We start from the raw sequence: 17,321 nt of genomic DNA on the forward strand, positions 1-17,321 counted from the left end.
TGATTGGAACCTTTGTAGGTCAAATAGTTCGGATGGGGCAGTTTTTGTGCAGTGTGTGCAGGAGGGTTTCCTGACACAATATGTGGATAGGCCGACAAGAGGTGAGGCCACATTGGATTTGGTACTGGGAAATGAACCAGGCCAAGTGTTAGATTTGGTTGTGGGAGAGCACTTTGGAGATAGTGACCACAATTCGGTGTCTTTTGTTATTGCAATGGAGAGGGATAGGGCCGTACGGCAGGGCAAGGTTTACAATTGGGGGAGAGGTAATTTTGATGCGATTAGGCAAGAATTAGGGAGCATAAGTTGGGAACAGAAACTGTCAGGGAAAGGAACTAATGAAAAGTGGAACTTTTTCAAGGAACAAATACTGGGTGTCCTTGATAGGTATGTCCCTGTCAGGCAGGGAGGAAATGGCCGAGTGAGGGAACCATGGTTCACAAAAGAGGTGGAATGTCTTGTGAAAAGGAAGAGGGAAGCTTATGTAGGGATGAGGAAACAAGGTTCAGATGGCTCGATTGAGGGTTACAAGTTAGCAAGGAATGAGCTGAAAAAGGGGCTTAGGAGAGCTAGGAGGGGACACGAGAAGTCCTTGGCGGGTCGGATCAAGGAAATCCCCAAGGCTTTTTACTCTTATGTGAGGAATAAAAGAATGACCAGGGTGAGGTTAGGGCCGGTCAAGGACAGTAGTGGGAACTTGTGTATGGAGTCAGTAGAGATAGGCGAGGTGATGAATGAATACTTTTCTTCAGTGTTCACCAAGGAGAGGGGCCATGTTTTTGAGGAAGAGAAGGTGTTACAGGCTAATAGGCTGGAGGAAATAGATGTTTGGAGGGAGGATGTACTGGCAGTTTTGAATAAACTGAAGGTCGATAAGTCCCCTGGGCCTGATGAAATGTATCCTAGGATTCTTTGGGAGGCAAGGGATGAGATTGCAGAGCCTTTGGCTTTGATCTTTGGGTCCTCGCTGTCCACGGGGATGGTGCCAGAGGACTGGAGAATGGCGAATGTTGTTCCTCTGTTTAAGAAAGGGAATAGAAATGACCCTGGTAATTACAGACCGGTTAGTCTTACTTCGGTGGTTGGTAAATTGATGGAAAAGGTCCTTAGAGATGGGATTTACGACCATTTAGAAAGATGCGGATTAATCCAGGATAGTCAGCACGGATTCGTGAAGGGCAAGTCGTGCCTCACAAATTTGATAGAATTTTTTGAGGAGGTAACTAGGTGTGTTGATGAATGTAGGGCAGTTGATGTCATATACATGGATTTTAGTAAGGCGTTTGATAAGGTCCCCCATGGTCGGCTTATGATGAAAGTGAGGAGGTGTGGGATAGAGGGAAAGTTGGCCGATTGGATAGGTAACTGGCTGTCTGATCGAAGACAGAGGGTGGTGGTGGATGGAAAATTTTCGGATTGGAGGCAGGTTGCTAGCGGAGTGCCGCAGGGATCAGTGCTTGGTCCTCTGCTCTTTGTGATTTTTATTAATGACTTAGAGGAGGGGGCTGAAGGGTGGATTAGTAAATTTGCTGATGACACCAAGATTGGTGGAGTGGTGGATGAGGTGGAGGGCTGTTGTGGGCTGCAAAGAGACATAGATAGGATGCAAAGCTGGGCTGAAAAATGGCAAATGGAGTTTAACCCTGATAAATGTGAGGTGATTCATTTTGGTAGGACTAATTTAAATGTGGATTACAGGGTCAAAGGTAGGGTTCTGAAGACTGTGGAGGAACAGAGAGATCTTGGAGTCCATATCCACAGATCTCTGAAGGTTGCCACACAAGTGGATAGAGCTGTGAAGAAGGCCTATAGTGTGTTAGCTTTTATTAACAGGGGGTTGGAGTTTAAGAGCCGTGGGGTTATGCTGCAACTGTACAGGACCTTGGTGAGACCACATTTGGAATATTGTGTGCAGTTCTGGTCACCTCACTATAAGAAGGATGTGGAAGCGCTGGAAAGAGTGCAGAGGAGATTTACCAGGATGCTGCCTGGTTTGGAGGGTAGGTCTTATGAGGAAAGGTTGAGGGAGCTAGGGCTGTTCTCTCTGGAGCGGAGGAGGCTGAGGGGAGACTTAATAGAGGTTTATAAAATGATGAAGGGGATAGATAGAGTGAACGTTCAAAGACTATTTCCTCGGGTGGATGGAGCTATTACAAGGGGGCATAACTATAGGGTTCGTGGTGGGAGATACAGGAAGGATATCAGAGGTAGGTTCTTTACTCAGAGAGTGGTTGGGGTGTGGAATGGACTGCCTGCAGTGATAGTGGAGTCAGACACTTTAGGAACATTTAAGCGGTTATTGGATAGGCACATGGAGCACACCAGGATGATAGGGAGTGGGATAGCTTGATCTTGGTTTCAGATTGGGCTCGGCATCACATCGTGGGCCGAAGGGCCTGTTCTGTGCTGTACTGTTCTATGTTCTATAATAGGATAGAGACATTTTACCATGCAGCGCACAATGCATTACACTCTAGCAAGATGAAGCTATTTATAACTGCCATGTCCAATAAAGACCATAAAACAGAAGGGCAAAGTCTTACCAAAAAATGGCGGTGTGTTGTTTCTGGTGAGAAAACGGACAGAGAAACAGGTTGGTTTTCTTTCCAGATCTTATGAAAATCTTCAAAGAAAAATCAAGTGTTTCACGCTGCCACGAAAGGGGGCTTGGCCTAAATATGCCAGCAAAACCCAGCAGCACAGAGATCGGGGTGCCATCTTTAAAGTGAGCCCTGATCAGAACCTGAATAAACCTCCCCCCACCAGCCAACTATGGAGATCTCGGGGGTCCCCCTGTCCACCCCCGGTCAGACTCAGCACGTTTCTCCCCTCATATCATCAGCACCATCCCACCTTCTGTCCCCCCAACACCCCAGATTGAGCTGGCACCCACTCTCACCCCTCCCCCCCCCACCCACCCCTGCTCCACCTCTTCATCCGCTCCCAGCCACCACCACTCTGAATGAAATCCCCCCCCCCCCCCGCCCCCCAACAATGCGGCTTCCATTGAGGTCCTGCCCTTTGGCACAGATTGGCATTGCCAGGTTGGTGTTGCAAACTTGTTCAAGAGGCATTGCCAGGCTGCTGACTGGCCATGTCCTTCTCCCATGGGGGCTATATTTACCTTTATGACCCCAGGGAGAGAGACCCCCAAAACAGGTTCATGTCTAGGTGAACCTGTTGTAAATGGCATCGGCATGATGTCATGGCGGCGCCTGCTGAACATCCGGTGAAGGGGGATATCCCGGAGAATGAGCTCGGTAATGACATAATGAGCTCTCCGTGGTCCCACACCATGTTTCACGCCACTCCACTGGCAAGGGGATGGTAAGTTTGGAAACCAGGAACTTGCCGGCGCAAATCCCACTCTCCTGATTTTGCGCGTGCACCGCCATTCCTGCGGATGGAGAATGTGGGCTCAAAATCGCTCTTTAAATGTTGTAAGTAAGCAGTCTGAGGCTAATTACAATAGAGGGATGGAACTATGGACATCAATCAGCAGCAGAAAAATAAAGAAATGCTGAAGTTAAGGAAGACAAAAGGCGAGGCTAAATAGAAGACTCCCAAAGATATTTTTAAAAGCAGTGAGTGAAGCAGCAAGGCTGAAGGGATTCAGCACAGTTTTCATGGGACTGAATGACTGGCCTCTAATGGTGTGTTGGGAGCAAAATGAAGCTCAGTGTTAGAGGAGCAATTGGCAGCAGGAGATTACTGAGGTAGAATGGAGTGAGACATGGAGGGATTTGAAATGGAGATGATCATTTTGAAGTCAACTTGATGGTGCACAAATTGCCAATGAAGCTTGGAGAGAGCAAAAGCTGTGCAGCATTGTAATTTTGTGCAGGTTGGAAAGGAAAATAAGTTAAGTTTATTTTTTAGTCACATGTAAGACTTACATTAACATTGCAATGAAGTTACTGTGAAATTCCCCTCGAGTTGTAAGCTGCAGCACTTTGAATGAGTTGAAGCTTGTGGAGCACTGATAATGGAAGTGAGTTTGAGAAGTCAAACTTCGAATGAAGGCTAATCCCACTTTAACACACACTGGAATCATGATGTGGAGATGCCGGTGTTGGACTGGGGTAGGCACAGTAAGAAATCTCACAACACCCGGTAAAAGTCCAACAGGTTTATTTGGTAGCACGAGCTTTCAGAGCGCTGTCCCTCACCTGATGAAGGGACAGTGCTCTGAAAGTTTGTGCTACCAAATGAACCTGTTGGACTTTAACCTGGTGTTGTGAAACTTCTTACTGTACATACTGGAGTCAATTAGATCCAATTATTTCTTAGAAAAGTGCCAGGAGGAAATAATACACTTCCATTTTCTGTCTTACAATTTTAAAAAAATGTTAGGTCCTTTTAGAAATTGTGACATTCTGGATTGTGATTGATGCACACATTTTAAAGACTATTACATACGTATGTGTATGATTACATTTTGACCAAATACATTGCATAACCTTTTGGATTGCTGGTGCATTATTTGTGGGCAGCATTACATAGTTGTTTGTTTTTGGTAAGTACTGTGCTGAAACTGATTAATCTTGTCCTTCCTTCGCATGTACTTTGAATGTGGGTTCAGGAGTCATTTTAAGTAAAGTCCAGCATATCATGCTGGTCTGTTTATGATATCTACTTTTTCAGTAAAATTTAACACACAAATGATCTTCAAACTTTTGCACTCTACTGCCATAATTTTAACAGAAATCCATGAAAACCCTGTTCTTATATGAAAGTGGGAATTCTACTGCAAACAAGTTACTGTGATGAGCGGGAGCAACTCTGAGGAAATTCCCCACCATAGCAGCAAATGGGATTAGTGGCAGAAATACCTGGTGAATAAAGTTCTTTTAGGCACTGTTTACAAACAAACCCCGTTTAGTAAACATACTTTTTTTTTAACTGAGAAAGTTATCATTTGATTTGGGTCAAGTTTCTTTTATTGTTTAAGCATAATACAGTCTTATAAATTACTAAAATGTATAACTCCCAAAAATAATAGTTTCCTTTGTAAAGTTTTTCCCCACTTTTCTTCCCTGTTGTTTTGAAGATTCTTGACTAGGAATGATTACATGCATCTCCAGCAACTTCTGATACCTCATAAGCTATTCTCAATGTATAAGCCTTGTTAAGAGCATCAACAAACTTTTTAACAAAGCAGAATATCAGAAATTTGAAGTCCCTGAAGTCAATTGTGGCAACGGCAGTTGCTCAGATCAGCTAAGTCAGCACACGTTAGGAATTAAATTCCAGACCATCCTGTTTGGTATGGTTTAGTTTCATATTAGGTAGCATAATTACAATATTGAGTCATAAGAACATTTTTTAATTATTAAAGACTTGCAGCATTTCTTTTTACAGGATGAAGAAAAGCTTGAGCTGGCTGATGCATTCATTTATGAGGAAGATTTTGAGGTAGCTGACGTAGTTCAAGAGATGGAAGAAGAGGGAAATAAACAAAATATTCTTCGCAGAATTGCAACATATGCATCAAAATTAAAAGAATTTATTGGCATTATTATAGCAACCACTGGAAAAGTAGTTGTTACCATTTTACTTGGTTTAACAGGTTTGTATTATAATTAGAGTACATTAAATCTTTGTGCCATTCATAAACAATAATTTCCTTTTTCTCCAAACTCATGTTAAACATAGAAAGCCACAGCACAAACAGGCCCTTCGGCCCACAAGTTGCGCCGATCACATCCCCACCTCTAGGCCTATCTATAGCCCTCAATCCCATTAAATCCCATGTACTCATCCAGAAGTCTCTTAAAAGACCCCAACGAGTTTGCCTCCACCACCACCGACGTCAGCCGATTCCACTCACCCACCACCCTCTGAGTGAAAAACTTACCCCTGACATCTCCTCTGTACCTACCCCCCAGCACCTTAAACCTGTGTCCTCTCGTAGCAACCATTTCAGCCCTTGGAAATAGCCTCTGAGAGTCTACCCTATCCAGACCTCTCAACATCTTGTAAACCTCTATCAGGTCACCTCTCATCCTTCGTCTCTCCAGGGAGAAGAGACCAAGCTCCCTCAACCTATCCTCATAAGGCATGCCCCCCAATCCAGGCAACATCCTTGTAAATCTCCTCTGCACCCTTTCAATGGCTTCAACATCTTTCCTGTAATGAGGTGACCAGAACTGCGCGCAGTACTCCAAGTGGGGTCTAACCAGGGTCCTATAAAGCTGCAGCATTATCTCCCGACTCCTAAACTCAATCCCTCGATTAATGAAGGCCAGTACGCCGTACGCCTTCTTGACCGCATCCTCCACCTGCGAGGCCGATTTAAGAGTCCTATGGACCCGGACCCCAAGGTCCTTCTGATCCTCTACACTGCTAAGAATGGTACCCTTCATATTATACTGCTGCTTCATCCCATTGGATCTGCCAAAATGGATCACCACACACTTATCCGGGTTGAAGTCCATCTGCCACTTCTCCGCCCAGTCTTGCATTCTATCTATGTCTCGCTGCAACTTCTGACATCCCTCCAAACTATCCACAACACCACCTACCTTGGTGTCGTCAGCAAACTTACCAACCCATCCCTCCACTTCCTCATCCAGGTCATTTATGAAAATGACAAACAGCAAGGGTCCCAGAACAGATCCCTGGGGCACTCCACTGGTCACTGACCTCCATGCAGAGAAAGACCCCTCCACAGCCACTCTCTGCCTTCTGCAGGCAAGCCAGTTCTGGATCCACAAGGCAACAGCCCCTTGGATCCCATGCCCTCTCACTTTCTCAAGAAGTCTTGCATGGGGGACCTTATCGAACGCCTTGCTGAAGTCCATATAGACCACATCCACCGCTCTTCCTTCGTCAATGTGTTTGGTCACATTTTCAAAGAACTCAACCAGGCTCGTAAGGCACGACCTGCCCTTGACAAAGCCGTGCTGACTACTTTTGATCATACTAAACTTCTCTAGATGATCATAAATCCTGTCTCTCAGGATCCTCTCCATCAACTTACCAACCACTGAGGTTAGACTCACCGGTCGGTAATTTCCCGGGCTGTCCCTGTTCCCTTTCTTGAATATAGGGACCACATCTGCAATCCTCCAATCCTCCGGAACCTCTCCCGTCTCCATCGACGATGCAAAGATCATCGCCAAAGGCTCCGCAATCTCCTCCCTCGCCTCCCACAGTAACCTGGGGTACATCCCATCCGGTCCCGGCGACTTACCAACCTTGATGCCATTCAATAGTTCCAACACATCCTCTTTCTTTATGTCCACATGCTCGATCCTTTCTGTCCACCGCAAACCAGCAGTACAACCACCCAGATCCCTTTCCACCGTGAATACCGAGGTAAAGTATTCATTAAGCAGCTCCGCCATTTCTAACGGTTCCGCACAAACTTTTCCCCCTTCACCTTTTAAGGGTCCTATGCCTTCACATCTCATCCTTTTACTCTTGACATGTTTGTAGAAAGTCTTGGGATTCTCCTTAATCTTACCCGCCAAGGCCTTCTCATGACCCCTTCTCGCTCTCCTAATTTCCTTCTTAAGCTCCTTCCTACATCCCGTATACTCCTCTAAATCCTTAACACCTCCTAGCTCTCTGAACCTTCTGTACGCCTCTCTTTTCTTATTCACCAGGTTCATCACAACCTTCGTGCACCACGGTTCCCGTACCCTACCAACACCCCCCTGTCTCATCGGAACATTGTCATGCAGAGCTCCAGACAAACATTCCTTGAAAATCCTCCACTTTCCTTCGGTACTTTTCCCCAAGAATGCCTCCTTCCAATTTACCCGTCTAATTTCCTCCCTGATGACACTGTATTCCCTTTACTCCAGAGAAACACTTTCCTAGCCTGCCTGATCCTATCTCTTTCCAATGCTATCGTGAAGGAGATAGAATTATGATCGCTATCCCCAAGATGCTCACCCACCGAGAGATCCTCCACCTGTCCAGGTTCATTAGCCAGCACCAGATCAAGTACAGCCTCTCCTCTAGTAGGCTTATCCACATACTGTGTCAGGAAACTCTCCTGGACACACCTAACAAACTCCTCTCCATCCAAACCCCTAGCCCTAGGGATATTCCAATCTATGTTTGGGAAATTAAAATCTCCCATCACGACAACTCTGTTATTCCTACATCTCTCCAGGATCTGTTTCCCCATCTGCTCCTCAACATCTCTGTTACTATTGGGCGGCCTATAGAAAACACCCAGCAAAGTTACCGACCCCTTCCTGTTCCTAACCTCCACCCACAGAGACTCCGTAGTCAATCCCTCCACGGCGTCCACCTTCTCTACAGCCGTGACACTATCCCTGATCAACAGTGCCACTCCCCCCCCCTCTCTTGCCTCCCTCCCTGTCCTTCCTGAAACATCTAAAACCCGGCACCTGAAGCACCCAGTCCTGTCCCTGAGACATCCAAGTCTCCGTAATGGCCACCACATCACAATTCGAAGCAGCAATCCACGCTCTAAGCTCATCCACTTTATTCACTACACTCCTGGCATTAAAATAGACACATCTCAGACCTTCAGCCTGAGCACTTCCCTTCTCCATCACTCGTCTAACCTCCCTCTTACCCTGTTTACATTCCTTATCTATTTGCGAGCTAACCTCCTCGCTCTCAGTCCCCTCATTTCGATTCCCTCCCCCCAACCTTTCTAGTTTAAAGTCTCTCCAGTAGCCTTAGCCAACCTTCCCGCCAGGATATTGGTCCCCCTGGGATTCAAGCGCCACCCGTCTTTTTTAAACAGGTCACACCTGCCCCTAAAGAGGTCCCAATGATCCAAGTACCCAAATCCTTGTCCCTTGCTCCAGTCCCTCAGCCACGCATTCATTCTCCACCGATTCCTGTTCTCACTCTCCCGCGGCACAGGCAGCAATCCCGAGATTACTACCTTTGCATTCCTCTTTCTCAGCTGTCTACCTAACTCCCTATATTCTCTTTTCATGACCCCTTCCCTCTTCCTACCTATGTCAGCAGTACCTATATGCATCACGACCTTCGGCTCCTCTCCCTCCCCCTTCAGGATTTCTGGGACTCGACCAGAGACATCCCGGACCCCTGCACCAGGGAGGCAAACCACCATCCGAGAGTCCCGTCTGTGTCCGCAAAAACGCCTATCTGACCCCCTCACCGTAGAGTCCCCAATTAGCACTACCCTCCTTTCCTTACCCTTTTGCACTACTGGGCCAGGCTCAGCTCCAGAGACACTGCCACCGCTGCTTCCCCCAGGTGGGCTGTCCACCCCAGTAGTACTCAGACAGGAGTACTTATTATTAAGGGGCACATCCACCGGGGTGCTCACCATCAACCGAGCTTTCTCCTTCCTCACTGTTACCCAGTTACCCTCCTCCCGTGGTCCCGGTGTGACCACCTGCCGATAGCTCCTGTCAATGACCTCCTCACTATCCCTAACCCGGCGAAGGTCCTCGAGCTGCAATTCCAGTTCCCTAACATGGTCCCTTAGGAACCGCAGCTCACCACACCCAGCACAGATATGGTCGTCCGGGAGGCTAGGAGCCTCCAGGACCTCCCACATCCTACATTGGGAACAACATACTGGCCTCACACTCATAATTGCCCCTTTAAACACACAGGGAAAAAAAAAAGTGAATGAAAATTTTAAACTTACCTTTATATATTGTTCTGCTTTATATATGCAGTGTGTATCTATTATTAAATTTAGGAAAATATAGATTAAGAAACTGCTATCTCCCACTCTCTACTTCCCCTCTCCCTTACTCAGATGACATTAATAAAAATGCTTTTTTTTCTGCAGGTATAATGCTACCATCTTTAACCTCAGGAGTATACTTCTTTGTATTTTTGGGATTATGTACTTGGTGGTCCTGCGGTAAACAGTTTGATCCGCTGATATTCAGCTGTTTGTGTGTATTAATGGCCATATTCAGTGCAGGACACTTAATTGGACTGTATCTTTACCAGTTACAGTTCTTGCAAGAACTCGTTCCACCTGGTGACTTCTATGCAAGGTAATGTCGCAATTTTTGTTTTAAGGATGTTAATATAATGATTTCTCAATCCATAGAATAAGATCAACATGTATGTAACATTTTAAAGTGTGGAGAAACTTCTAGATCAGAGACAAAATTAATTTGGGTTAATAAATGACAGTCAATACGAATTTGTTAAAGACAAACTGAGCCTAATTATCTTGATTAAGTTCTTCAAGAAAATATTAGAGACGAATCAAGATAGTGCTGTTGAAGTTGTGCTTCGACTTTCAAGAGGTGTTAAAGTTTATTTATTAAAATTAACACTGCAATGAAGTTACTGTGAAAATCCCCTAGGTCTTCTATGTAGTGTCACTTTCTTTGCAAAATTGAAAGTAAAAGGAACAGTTTTAGCATTGAAACAAATTTAGTTAAGACACAGAAAAGGTTTAGTGATGAATGTTGTTTTTCAGATGAAAGGAAAGTATAAAGGTAGGTATTAGGACAATGACTGTTTTAAATATATGTTAATGATCTGAACTTGGGGTATAGGAGTCAAAGTTTACAGATGACACAAAGTATAAAAATTATGTAAACAATGAGGAGGGCATAGATAGATTGGTGTAATGGACCATACATAACAAACATTATTTAATACAGATCAGTTTGAATTGATGCATATTGTGAGGAAGAATCCGTATTGACTGAGGAGAGCCAATATGAACTAAATTGTACGATTTTAAGTGCAATGCAGAAACAGGGATACCTGGGGGTGCATATACAAGTATTTTAACGTTGCAGGACAAATTCACCAATTGTTAAAAACGTATATGGCTTTATAAACAGAAAAAGTACAAAAGCAAACCACTGCCTCAGAAAAGCAGCGAGCATGATCAAGGACCACACGCACCCTGGACATTCTCTCTTCCACCTTCTTCCATCAGGAAAAAGATTAAAAAACCTGAGATCACATGCCAACTGATTCAAGAACAACTTCTTCCCTGCTACCATCAGACTTTTGAATGGACCTACCTTATATTAAGTTGATCTTTTTCTTCACCCTAGCTATGACTGTAATACTATATTCTGCACCCTCTCCATTCCTTCTCCCTATGTACTCTATGAATGGTATGTTTTGTCTGTATATAGAACATAGAACAGTACAGCACAGTACAGGGCCTTCAGCCCTCGATGTTGTGCCGAGCTTTGTCCGAAACCAAGATCAAGCTATCCCACTCCCTATCATTCTGGTGTGCTCCATGTGCCTATCCAATAACCGCTTGAAAGTTCCTAAAGTGTCCGACTCCACTATCACAGCAGGCAATCCATTCCACACCCCAACCACTCTCTGAGTAAAGAACCTACCTCGGACATCCCTCCTATATCTTCCACCATGAACCTTATAGTTATGCCCCCTAGTAACAGCTACATCCACCCGAGGAAATAGTCTCTGAACGTCCACTCTATCTATCCCCCTCATCATCTTATAAACCTCTATTAAGTCGCCTCTCATCCTCCTCCGCTCTAAAGAGAAAAGCCCTAGCTCCCTCAACCTTTCCTCATAAGACCTACCCTGCAAACCAGGCAGCATCCTGGTAAATCTCCTCTGCACTCTCTCCAATGCTTCCACATCCTTCTTATAGTGAGGTGACCAGAACTGCACACAATATTCCAAATGTAGCGTGCTAGAAACAATACTTTTCACTATATCCTAATACATGTGAAAATAATAAATCAAATCAAATTCAAAACATGAATCAAGCCTCAACTGGAGTGCCAATTCTAGGCACCACACTACAGGGAGGGTGTCAAGGCCTTGGGGAGCATGAAGATTTACCAGAATTTGTAGTGCATTAGGATGTTTTATCATGTTGAATGTGCTACATAAATATAAGTTTATTAACATCCTTATTAATACCCTGAAGAGCTAAATGTCTAAATAGCACTGCAGGTAATAAGAATAAATATTTGAGAACTGAAGAAGGTGTAAAATCCTTTCCGAGAATGATATCAAAACAGAGATGATCTAACTAGCAGAGATTATAAGGTTATAATTGAACAACCTTGGCTCATTTCTCTAAAAAAGAGTAAGCTGGGGACTGAACCAGTAGAGGTCCTTATAATTCTGAAGGGGTTTTGATAAGGTCGACGTAAGGCTGATTGGGAGCGATCTCCACCCCAAACAATGTATTAACCCTGAGTCTCATTTTAGCAGTTCAGAGTTACATGGGAGCATACGAAATAGGAGCAGAATTAGGCCAATTGGCCCCTCAAGTCTGCTCCACCATTCAATAAGACCATGACACATCTGTATGTGTTGACTTCCACATTTCTGATCTATCTCCAATAACTTCTGTTAGTTCTGTAACTGTTTCATTTGAGAAGCAGAGTTTCTATTTAAAACCTGTATTAATTAGAGGTCTTTTATCTGTCTGCTAAGTGCTCTACTTAGTCATTGTCCATGACCCAAGGTTATTGTTGCACTCAACTTCTTCCCGACAGGCCCCTTTCAGGCAGCATGTGGTGACCTCACTGATAGAACACAGCCTGCTGCAGATTACTACTTCAAGGTTTTCACTGATGCTATGTTTCAAAGGGCAAGGGAATTACATCTCTTTATGCTGGATGAGCAGCGTCAGCTGGATAAAGCCAGAGGGTTTGCAATGACTGCAGGTTTTCCATGGTATAGGGAGCTATTGATTATACACACGTTGCCATAAAGGCTCCTGCTGGACAACCCTTCACATTCATCAATAGGAAACATAGAAACTAGAAGCAGAAATAGGTCATCCGGCCCTTCGATCTGCTCCACTATTCATTATGATCATGACTGATCATGAAATTCAATATCCTGATCCACCACTCCCCCCCCCCCCCCCCCCCCGCACCCGCATATCCCTTGATCCCTTTAGTCCCATGGGCTATTTCAAATTTCTTCTTCAAATCAGACATGTTTTGGCCTCAACTACATTCTATGGTAGTGAATTCCACACATTCACCACCCTCTGGGTGAAGAAATTTCTCCTCACCTCAGTTCTAAAAGGTTTGCCCATTATCCTCAAACTATGACCCCTAGTTCTGGACTCCCACACCATCGGGAACATTCTTTCTGAATTTACTCTGTCTAATCCTGTTAGAATTTTGTAAGTTTCTATGAGATCCCCTCTCACTCTTCTAAACTCCAGTGAATATAATCCCAACCGACTTGGTCTCTCCTCATATGACAGGCCTGCCATCCCAGGAATCAGCCTAGTAAAACCTTTGCTGTACTCCCTCTATAGCAAGGACATCCTTCCTCAGATAAGGGCACCAAAAGTGGACACAATACTCCAGGTGTGGCCTCACCAACTCCCCATACAATTGCAGTAAAACATCCCTATTCCTGTACTCAAATCCTCTCACTATGAAGGCCAACACACCATTTGCCTTCTTTACTGCCTGCTGTACCTGCACACTTACTCTCAGCGACTAATTGCATTAGCTATGAGAAGAAGAGGTTGGAGAAACTTGGTTTGTTCTCACCGGAACGACGGAGGTTGAGGGGTGACCTGATAGAAGTCTACAAGATTATGAGAGGCATGGGCAGAGTGGATAGTCAGAAGCTTTTTCCAGGGTGGAAGAGTCAATTACTAGGGGGCATAGGTTCAAGGTGCGAGGGGCAAGGTTTAATGGAGATGTACAAGGCAGGTTTTTTACACAGAGGGTGGTGGGTGCCTGGAACACGCTGCCTGGGGAGGTAGTGGAAGCGGATACGATAGTGACTTTTAAGGGGCGTCTTGACAAATACATGAATAGGATGGGAATGGAGGGATATGGTCCCTGGAAGGGTAGAGGGTTTTAGTTAAGTCGGGCAGCATGGTCGGTGCAGGCTTGGAGGGCCGAAGGGCCTGTTCCTGTGCTGTAATTTTCTTTGTTCTAATGCACAAGAACACCAAGGCCTTGTTGAGTACCCACCTCTCTCAATTTACACCCGTTCAAGTAATAATCTGCCTTCCTATTATTGCTACCAAAGTGGATAACCTCACATTTATTCACATGATACTGCATCTGCCATGCATATGCCCACACACTCAGCCTGTCCAAATCACACTGAAGCATCTCTGCATCCTCATCACAGCTCACCCTCCCACCCAACTTTGTATCATCTGCAAATTTGGAGATAATAAATTCAGTTCTCTCTTCCAAATCATTAATATATAACGTGAACAGTTGGAGTCCTAACATAGATCCCTGTGGAACCCCACTCGTCAGTGCCTGCCAATCAGAAAAAGATCCATTCATGCCAACTCTTTGCTTCCTGTCTGCTAACCAGTTTTCTATCCATCTCAAGACATTACTTGCAATCCCATGAGCTTTAACTTTACATAGTAGTCTACCATGTGAGATCTTGTCAAAAGCCTTCTGAAAGTTTAAATAAACCACATCCACCGGTTCTCCTCGGTCAACTCTACAAGTTACAGCGTCAAAGAATTCCAATAGATTTGTCAAGCATGTTTTCCCCTTTGTAAATCCATGCTGACTTAGTCTGATTATACCATTGCTTTCCAAATGCTGTGTTATGAAATCCTTGATAATGGACTCTAGCAACTTCCCTTGTACTGATGTTAAGCTAGTGAACTTAACTAGTGAGTCTATAGTTCCCTGTTTTCTCTCTACCTCCCTTTTTAAACAGTAGGCTTACATTAGCTACCCTCCAATCTGTAGGATAAGCTATTGAAGGAATCCAGTGAAGGTTCAGCTTGCTTTGAGGGAGTCCAGCGAAGGTTCACCAGACTGATTCCCCAAATGGCAGGACTGACGTATGAAGGGAGACTGGGCTTGTACTCACTGGAATTTAGAAGAATGAGAGGGGATCTCATAGAAACATATATAATCCTGGTGGGACTGAACAGACTAGATGTGGGAAAAATGTTTCCAATGTTGGGGAAGTCCAGAACTAGGAGTCACAGTCTAAAATAAGGTGTAAGCCATTCAAGACTGAGATGAGGAAGAACTTCACTCAGAGTGTTGTGAACCTGTGGAATTCTCTACATAGAAAGCTTTTGGGGCTAGTTCTTTAGATATATTCAAGAGGGAGCTGGGTGTGGCCCTTGCAGCTAAAGGGATCAAGGGGTATGGAGAGAAAGCGGGAGTGGGATACTGAAAGTGCAAGATCAGCCATGATCAGCAGGGCGGCACGGTAGCACAGTCAGGGCGGCACGGTAGCACAGTGGTTAGCACTGCTGCTTCACAGCTCCAGGGTCCCGGGTTCGATTCCCGGCTCGGGTCACTGTCTGTGTGGAGTTTGCACATTCTCCTCGTGTTTGCGTGGGTTTCCTCCGGGTGCTCCGGTTTCCTCCCACAGTCCAAAGATGTGCGGGTTAGGTTGATTGGCCAGGTTAAAATTGCCCCTGAGATGCGTAGGTTAGAGGGATTAGCGGGTAAATATGTGGGGGTAGGGCCTGGGTGGGATTGTGGTCGGTGCAGACTCGATGGGCCGAATGGCCTCCTTCTGCACTGTAGGGTTTCTATGATTCTATCTATGATATTGAATGGTGGTGCAGGCACAAAGGGCTGAATGGCCTACTCCTGCACCTATTTTCTATGCTTCTATGTAATCAGTCCAGAGTCCAAAGAATTTTGGAAAATAACCACCAATGGATCTACTTTTTCCAGGGCCACTTCCTTAAGTACTCTGGGATGAAGTGTCAATCATAGGGACGCAGCGGTTGAACATGGGCCTGACATTGCAGAAGGATAATGACAATTTGCAGTAGGGACAGTGCATAGATCCCCAGAGAGCTTCTGTGAATGTCTGACTCCCATCTGGCTGATAGCAGTTAGCTTGCTCTCAATGACTCGGGTCATATCATGGCAATGCAGGGGGGAAGTTGCACTTGTCCTGATCTAACATCATCCCACGTGAGCTGTACCCTTGTGGTTCAGTCTTACTGGAGGCTGAAGCAAATGTGACGGGGGTGCCAGCTGCAGCTCAAAGGTGCTGAGAACACACATTGATAATGACTAGAATGAGGTGCGCTAGCCCTGTACATTGTGGGAGACATCCCCATTCCCTATGAGAAACGGGCATGACTGATGTGTTTTATCATTGTGAAGAGACACCACCAATGTGTTGGAAACCTGGCACAAAACACATGGAGGAAGCCCTGCACTGAGCACTCTGCCTTTTTCTGGTGCAGGAATCCAGTTTTCAGGTCGGTATTACATGAACACAGCTCATCGAACAAGGAGCTATAGAAAGAGTGCAATTAGTGATTGTTTATTGAGAGGTGAACGCTATGTAAAGTGCTTAAGATGACCATGCTGTGTAACTAGAGCTTCTTAACCTTTTTAACTCTGCCACTATGATTGATGAATCCCCAACATCCACACCAGAGGCAGTCTGCTGTCTGCTATGCACTGTTATTTGCGATGACCTTAGCAGGCGTCCTCTCGACTGCCGACACCTGGAGGGTAAAATAAGGCTCATGCTGCAATTCACACTTTGATAGAGCAGACCATTAGGAATGCGGAGGATGAGGTTCTAGTGCCTGGACCAGTGTGGTGGAGCCTTGCAGTGCAATCTGCAGAGGGTATCACATTTCGTGATTGATTTGTGCATCCTGCACCGGTCATGGGGACGCAATTCTTATCCATAGTCTCTACTTTACAGGAGGATGAAGACAACATGCAGTGGATAGATCCTCATAGAGCTCCCATGAATATCTGTCTCCGATCTGGCTGATGGTAGCTCACTTGCTCTCAATACTTTTGGGGTCTTGCTGTGTGGTAGTGCCACCTTCTTTGGCCTATGGAACTGGAGTAGTCACAGGAAGAGGTGATTCAGATGGGCAGGACACTCCCAGAGTCACCTGGATGGGCCGGGGTGTGCACTGGCTGGTCCTCCGCCTTATGGGTACTAAAGGGTCTCTAGCTTCCTCCTTTAGATAGAGGGGCAGATGGAGGGAGCTGGAGAAGCTCTGTCATCCTCTAGCTTTGGCACTGATGGATCCGAGCAAGTGCCTGCACCATGGAGTACATGTCCCCAGGCAGTACAGAACAAAAGTCTTGCACCAAGGTCTCCATGGTGGCCAATACCCTAGCTGTGTTGACACCGTTGGAGGGTCGGTGAGGTCCATTTCTTGGGTTAGGGGGTGAATTCCATGGGGAGGGGGAGGGGGGTGTTCCGTGGTGATGGGGTGAGTATTCCTTTATTCTATTTTTTACTTTTTTTTACATTGGAGCTCCCTTGATTTTTCTTGTCTATGGGCAGAATTTTCTCCTTTTTTATCTAAATGTCAATTCAGATGGGAAAAGTGGATTGTAGCCTGCCAGCTTTTTCTGCTACACTTTGAAACAATTAGACAAAACAAAAATCAAGGAAGCAGGCCCCACAACATCATGCTG

The 17,321-nt window shown here is 45.3% G+C and overlaps 1 protein-coding gene across 2 annotated transcripts in view; it reads left to right on the plus strand.

The window, feature by feature from the left end:
• Positions 1 to 17,321, plus strand: part of piezo2b (piezo-type mechanosensitive ion channel component 2b) — an 825,142-nt gene that overhangs the window by 484,449 nt on the left and 323,372 nt on the right. For both annotated transcript variants that reach the window (XM_078215732.1, XM_078215730.1), the window contains exons 6-7: positions 5,362 to 5,569; positions 9,761 to 9,974. In XM_078215732.1, coding sequence (XP_078071858.1) covers positions 5,362 to 5,569; positions 9,761 to 9,974 — 422 coding nt within the window. The remainder of the gene's footprint in view (positions 1 to 5,361; positions 5,570 to 9,760; positions 9,975 to 17,321) is intronic.

The sequence above is a fragment of the Mustelus asterias genome, chromosome 7 (assembly GCF_964213995.1).
Source record: "Mustelus asterias chromosome 7, sMusAst1.hap1.1, whole genome shotgun sequence".
NCBI classification, from domain to species: domain Eukaryota; kingdom Metazoa; phylum Chordata; class Chondrichthyes; order Carcharhiniformes; family Triakidae; genus Mustelus; species Mustelus asterias.